Raw genomic sequence first — 7,134 nt, forward strand, 5'->3', positions numbered from 1 at the left:
GCTCTCACAGGCTTCCAGGCGCAGCACAGACAAGCCCCGGGCGCGACAGAAGAAGGAGCGGGGCTCCGGGAGCTTAGGCGGCCGCCGCAGCCGGCGGCTCGTGCCACCTACTCGCCCGCGCGCCGTGCCGCCTGACGCTTGTCAGGGGCGTCGGCAGGGGCACAGCCCCACGCCCCAGCTGGGGGCCCCACGGAGCGCACCCCCACGCCCGCCCTCACCCCCAAAGGCCCCAAAGCGGTCCTCACGTGCCCAAGCTCCTAATCCCACCGCCACCCCCACGCGACAGCCTCTGCTAATTGAACAGCTATGGGTCCATCCCTGCAACCGTTGGGCGACATTATCAGCACGCTTCGGTTCTTCGTGTTTTAAACACATATTTAACGGATGGCTGCAGAGCCAGCTGGGAAACCCGCGGGCTGGAAAACAATGCTCCTGAAGGCACGAGACGGAGGCGAACCCCACAGCCCGACCCCCAGGGGGAAGCTTAGCACCGAATCTTCATGCCTGATCTGGCTTCGCTACAAGAGAACCAAATACTGTTCGTCTGCTTGCTTCTTCTTAAAACTATACAAGCGAATTAAAACGCCAAGCAACGGAAGCAACCCCGAGAAAAGAGCGTTAAAACTCCCCGAGAAAGAATTGGGCTCCTATGGTTGGGGGAGGGGGGAGGGGTAGCATCCGAGATCTGTAAAAATAAATACACAAACAAACAAACAAAACACATGTGAGCTAGGCATGTCTGGATGTGAGAAGCAGTTGGGGGCTGGGAGGAAAATCCGCTGTCCCTCTTCTTAGGGACCGACCGCCTCCCGCTGGCATCTGCGGTAGGCAGGGACCACCTGTATGGCCTGGCGGCATCTTCCCCCGGAGGCTGAGATCAGCTCCTAGACTCTCGCTTCTGTAAAATGGGCGGGTGTGCAGTTATCTGGGCCGCCAGCCCTCCGGATCGGGGGCCTAGCGCGGCTCAAGAATCAGCTCCCCCGTGTGGGGCCTCCGAGAAGCCGGTGCCCCTAACCCCGCTGGCGAGGAGCTGCTGTGGCCGGGTTTCCCCGCTAATAAACGGGTTGGGGGGGGGGGACCGTCTATGCGTCGGCGCCATGACTGTGTGACAATATTTCCTCCTTGCTTCCCACACAACCCTCAGCTCTACGGTGAATTTCTGCCCCAAATGCCAAGAGCCTTTCTCCTGCCTCCTCGCCCACCCAGTGCTCGCCAAGGCCATGCCCCCAGCTGGGGGCGCTACCGCCTGTCCCCGGAGCTGCAGCGACGGCCACCAAGTAGAACTGGCCGAGGACGTGGGGCGCCTTGTGCGCGGCTGGCCTTTTCTCGTCCAAAAGGTCACAGTTTGAGGAAAGCCTCCGGCAGAGACGGGCGGCGGGAAGCAGGCGGAGCCGGGGAAGGCCAGCCCGCCTCAGGTGTGGCCGGCCGCCTCCGCGTTCGCCCTCAGACATCCAACGGGTGGTCGGTTGGACGCGTTTGGGGGTCCCCAGTCCATCCCTTGCCCCAGCCCGACGCCACGGTGACCCGAGTTTTACAGAAAGTTGTGGGCGACCCCTCTTTCCCAGGGTCCCCATTCCTCTCCGCCAGCCGGGCCAGCCTACCATCCTCCTCCCGCTTCTTTTCCCTTCCCCGCGCAGGTCCCTCCTCCGGCCCTCCTCCGGCCCTCCCGAGCGCGGGCCCCATTGGCTGAGCGCTGAGAGGAGGCGTGGGCCGGGCCGGCGGGTTTCATTGAGCGGAATTAGCCGGCTGACGTCAGCCTCGCGGCCCCTCGGGCCGGCCCCGCTCATTGGTGCCGCCGCCCCTCCAGGAAAAGCACATTGTTCCCGCCCCCGGCCGGACCACCGCGCCGCCTCCACCCAGCTATAAAGAGCGGCGGCCCCCGAAAGGTGTGGATGCTGCTCGGCGAGGAGCCCGCGCCCGCGCCCGGGGCCAGGCTCTCCTCTGCGGCCGGCACCCCGCGTCGAGTCCGCGGTGAGTACCCGCCCTCCGCCGGCCGGGCCCGCTCCGAACGCCGGCCCCCAGCTCCTCCCGGACCTAGGGTGCAGCCTCGCGCGCCGGCCCGCCGGCGGGTCCCGCCCCACGGGTCGGCAGCGCCCCGGCCCCGCTCCCCCGCCGAGGGGTCCAGGTGCCCCGGCTGGCGGCGCCGAGGAGCCCCGCGGGCAGCGTGGGCCGTGCGGGCTGCAGGTGCGTGTGCGCTCGCGGGCCCGGGCTCGCCGCGCCGCGTCGGGGGGATGAGCTGGGGGCGTCCGCGCAGGACGCGCCGCGTCGGGGGGGATGAGCTGGGGGCGTCCGCGCAGGACGCGCCGCGTCGGGGGGATGAGCTGGGGGCGTCCGCGCAGGACGCGCCGCGTCGGGGGGGATGAGCTGGGGGCGTCCGCGCAGGAGGCGCCGTGTCGGGGGGATGAGCTGGGGGCGTCCGCGCAGGACGCGCCGTGTCGGGGGGATGAGCTGGGGGCGTCCGCGCAGGAGGCGCAGATGCTTCTCTTTTTAGTTCTCCGTCCTCATTTATCCCCGGCCGGGCCGGGGGAGCCAGCCTGCACAGCGGCCCCGAAACAGCCCCCCGCGGGCGAGGGTGGGGATGAGGGTGGGGCGGAGATGTGCTAGGAGCCCAGGCGCGGCCCCGGCTGCCCGAAGGCCAGGACGAGCATCGAGGTGGACACAGCCGCCTTCGCAGGGCCCCTGGCTGCGGTGCAGGCGGGCGCGCGATTCGGTCTCGCTTCCCTCCCCTCCCCGCCCCGTCAGTGCTTCTGTGCGTCTGTCTGACTGTCTGATTTCCCTCCTCTCCTCAAGCCCCCGAGGCTGAAAAGGAAGGAGCCCTCGGAAGGCGCGCTGTCCCCGGGGCCATGGACTCGGACGCCAGCCTGGTGTCCAGTCGGCCGTCGTCGCCAGAACCCGATGACCTTTTCCTGCCCGCCCGGAGCAAGGGCGGCAGCGGCGGCGGCTTCACGGGGGGCACCGTGTCCTCGTCCACGCCGAGCGACTGCCCGCCGGAGCTGAGCGCCGAGCTGCGAGGGGCCGTGGGCGCGGCGGGCGCGCACCCCGGGGACAAACTGGGCGGCGGGGGCTTCAAGTCCTCTTCCTCCAGCACCTCATCGTCCACGGCCTCGGCCGCCGCGTCCTCCACCAAGAAGGACAAGAAGCAGATGACGGAGCCGGAGCTGCAGCAGCTGCGCCTCAAGATCAACAGCCGCGAGCGCAAGCGCATGCACGACCTCAACATCGCCATGGACGGCCTGCGCGAGGTCATGCCGTACGCGCACGGCCCGTCGGTGCGCAAGCTCTCCAAGATCGCCACGCTGCTGCTGGCGCGCAACTACATCCTCATGCTCACCAACTCGCTGGAGGAGATGAAGCGGCTGGTGAGCGAGATCTACGGCGGCCACCACGCCGGCTTCCACCCGTCGGCCTGCGGCGGCCTGGCGCACTCGGCGCCGCTCCCCGCCGCCGCCGCGCACCCCGCCGCCGCCGCCGCGCACGCCGCGCACCACCCGGCCGTGCACCACCCCATCCTGCCCCCCGCGGCCGCCGCCGCGGCCGCCGCCGCCGCCGCCGCCGCCGTGTCCAGCGCCTCCCTGCCCGGCTCCGGCCTCAGCTCGGTCGGCTCCATCCGGCCCCCACACGGCCTGCTCAAGTCCCCGGCGGCCGCGGCGGCCGCCCCGCTCGGGGGCGGCGGCGGGGGCGGCGGCGGCGGCGGCGGCGGCTTCCAGCACTGGGGCGGCATGCCGTGCCCCTGCAGCATGTGCCAGGTGCCGCCTCCGCACCACCACGTGTCGGCCATGGGCGCCGGCAGCCTGCCGCGCCTCACCTCCGACGCCAAGTGAGCCGGCCGGCGGCGCGCGGCCGGAGGGCCGAGGGCTGCGGAGCCGCTGGGACAGGCCCGCGCCGGCTCGGCAGCTCTGCTGCCAGCGGGGAGCTGAACCCTGGGCCTGGGGGGTCCCGGGGAGCCCGGCGTCTGGGAGCAGAAGGAGCGGGGCCTTTGGAGCAGTGGGGAAGGGCGCCCTCGCTTCAGAACCCGGTCGACCCCGGCGGGACGCTGAGGCCGTACAAACCCGCCCCCTCCGTCGCCGGGACTTGTCTCTGTGCCCGCAGGAAGAGTCTACAGACTGACTTCTCCGTGTACTCGGTCGACTCCGGGTCTCGCCTTGGGCAGAGCCCCGGACGGCGAGGAGCGACGGCCTGGTGCCCGCAGGCGCACCCCGGCCCGGGCCAGGGCATCAGGCTGGCGTGGGCACCCGGAGCACCTGGGGTCGCTCATTTCCTCCACTGCGACACCCGTGTGGTCTCAGAGGTGTGGCCTTCCCCGTGTTGACTCGTGGTTTGCTAACAACTCTGCGAGTGTCCCGTTCAGGCCACCGAGCACGCTTTACAGACGCCCAGAATAGAAGCACTTGTGGAAAGATCCCAAACTACCGACATGGGGCGGGATGCTTCGTAGATCTTATTTTTAAATAGAACCCCCCCAACCCCAGCCCTGTCTAAGCACAAGGTAATTTGGTTTCTTAGCCGATTGGGGACAGCTTTGGTGCCTGAGGGCTTGGCAGAACATCAAAAACTTGATGGGAAATATAGTTTGAGTTATTTGGGAGAGGGTCTGTTTTTTTAATACTGTGTGTGTAAATATAATATCAACGAAGTGCGCGACGCTACGCTCTTTGTTCACGTGACTGCCAGCCCCTCCCGATAAGCCGTCTGTGTCGACCCCCCCCCCCCCGCCGTGTTAACACAAGTGGCGAACTCCTTCGGCGCTCCCGGCGCGACCTGCTTCACCACGCGGCCTCCCACGCCGGCCTCGAACACCCCACCTCTCCCGCGCCGCTCCTGCAGAGTCTGTCTATCGCCTGTTTTATTTTTGTAAAGAAAAAGAAGTGCTAAATAATATTTATTACTTGTTTGGTTGCATAAAACAAAACAAATGATGGAGTGTTGAGATTTTAAATAAAATTTAAAGTCAGCGGGCTGTTTTCTGGCCGTGTGAGGGGGTCGCGGGGAGGGACGAGGAGACGCTGGGGACAGGGGTTCCTCTGGGACGGATTTGTGGCTGGTTTTGCTGGCTTAGCCTGGTAAGCTAAGAAAGGAAGGGATTTTTACCACCTCCTCCCTCCTGGAAATCATGCGTTCTTTAAAAGGGCACTCAGTGATGTGGATCACAGCTTTCCTGTGCTTTCAAATTTCTCCCACCCACCTGGAAACTCCTCACCCCTTCGATCGAAAGTTGAGCTACTTCAGGAATAAATTTTCTTTCCGGAAGTGGGGAACTCTGGGCCTCCAGGTCCGGGGACCCAGCCTCTGCCGAGGTTCTGGGAGCTCCGACAATGCCCTCTTCAGCCACGGTTTTATTTCTTCCGGTGCTCAAGGGCGTTTGCCGGCCCCCACACGCCAGTTTCTTGGCGTGAGCCGTGAGCCCAGCTCTTGGGGCGTTTTGTGCAAAGCTCTTCGGGGTGTTTGATAAGGACTCACTGACCCTTCTCCACACTTGCTTTCCTGAAGTGTGGCTGCCGGGAACCTCACTGGCCTTAGGGCTGTGTTCCGGGAGCCCTGTGGACTTTCCCGGGAAGACCAGGGCTGTTTCTTGGAATCTGCGGTTAAACTGCGGTGCAGATTACGGTTTTCCTATGCCAAACTGCAGACCCCTCCGGTGGCCACTAACAGAACCTATCTAGACTTGGAATTAGAAACTCTCCTTCTTGTTGTTGGAGTTGGTTGGTTTGTTTGGAGTTTGGTTCCTGGGAGTCCAGCCCATTCAGGAGTCTGTCTCCGAGGCCTGAGTGAGGGTGGACCCTTCTGTGGGGCATCAGCTCTGGAACAGGCAAGTCTCCGTCCTCCTGTCTGCTAGTCAGAACTGCGGGCTCTCAGAGCTGGGGTGCTATAGCCCCTCCCAGCTTATCACATAGGGCCTTCATTTGTTTGCTTGTTTGTTTTTTCATTTATTTTATTTTATTTTTTTCCTAAGGCTAGAAGGTGTCTGTCATTCAGGAGGGCATGAAGAAGAGACAGAGGAACCTGTTGAGACAGGGCAGAGCATAGCTGAGTCTAATCCAGCCTCCAGATGCTGACACACACGCAGGGAGGGGAGAAGTCCCCAGCACCTAGCTGAGAACGTGGAGGGGCAGAGCCAGGAACTCCCGAGGCAGCAGCAGCATTTGGCCAGGCCCCGCCAGCCCCTGCCCAGGCCTTCTGCAGAGAAGGCAACTGTTGCCAGGAAAGAATCAAGTCTTCTGTGCCACCTCAGTCCCCAAGTCTCCTGGGGAGCTCTGAGACCCCCCTCAGTCCACCAACGAGGGAGGAGTTGTCCAGCCAGGCTCTGCACCCTCCGCCCTCCGCTGAGCCGCTGGGCAGAGCCCCGAGGGAAAGTGCTCACCAAGAAGCCCAGCAGGTAGCAGCTCCTTGCCCCTGTGGCCCTGGGCTGGGAGGTTGGGATGGAGGTCTCGGTGGCTGATCTACCCTAAGGTGCCAGAGGACTGTGAGTAATCATTTTGACTTCTGTGGGCTTTAAGCTGGGGTCAGGAAGTCTTCAAGGTCCAGTCAGAAAGAATTTGTCACACAGATTGTCACCAGGTTTTACCTCCCCCTCTAGTCCTGAGCAGCCCCTCAGCCTCTGCCAAGCCGTGTCCCATGTCCCTCTTCTTGGCCCTTATGACACCCCAGCTTTCAGGCAAGGGAACTCATCAGATACAAGATCTGAGAGACTGGCTGTTTCTGCCCAGAGCTGCACTGTGGGTGGAGTGGCCAGAGCCCAGTGGCCGGCGAGCCCTGGGAGCAGACCCACCCCACCAGCTTCTGCACTCCCCCTTTCCCTGTTCTCCACTCTCTCCGTGCAGGTCCTGGAGAAGGCCTGAACTACAGGGTTCCTCAATGCCACAGAGGACTTCCACATCCCAGAGCCGGTGAACAGAGCCTTAAAGCGGGCTGGCAGATGAAGCTGGCGGAGGAACGCACTGCCGGGGCCCAGCGGCAGCACTCCCAGGGAGGCCAGGCCTTTAGTGTGGCTGTAGGAAGATATAGTGCCAGGACACCCTGGGTGATGTGCTGTCCCTTCAGCCACCCAGGCAGACAGCCTCCTTTCGCTCAGTGGGGTAAAATGCTGAAGGTTTGCTTGTTTGTAGTTTGGAATACCTGGGCAGAATCGGCCGAGAG

The 7,134-nt window shown here is 64.3% G+C and overlaps 1 protein-coding gene across 1 annotated transcript; it reads left to right on the forward strand.

Moving 5' to 3' along the window:
• Nucleotides 1–1,810: 1,810 nt before the first annotated feature.
• Olig2 (oligodendrocyte transcription factor 2) lies at nucleotides 1,811–4,952 on the forward strand. The gene is made up of 2 exons (XM_021628429.2): nucleotides 1,811–1,971; nucleotides 2,791–4,952. Exons 1-2 carry the CDS (start codon nucleotides 1,893–1,895, stop codon nucleotides 3,819–3,821), a joined length of 1,110 nt encoding a protein of 369 aa, XP_021484104.2. The 5' UTR covers nucleotides 1,811–1,892; the 3' UTR covers nucleotides 3,822–4,952.
• The last annotated feature ends 2,182 nt before the right edge of the window (nucleotides 4,953–7,134 follow it).

The sequence above is a fragment of the Meriones unguiculatus genome, chromosome 17, assembly GCF_030254825.1.
Source record: "Meriones unguiculatus strain TT.TT164.6M chromosome 17, Bangor_MerUng_6.1, whole genome shotgun sequence".
Lineage (NCBI taxonomy): Eukaryota > Metazoa > Chordata > Mammalia > Rodentia > Muridae > Meriones > Meriones unguiculatus.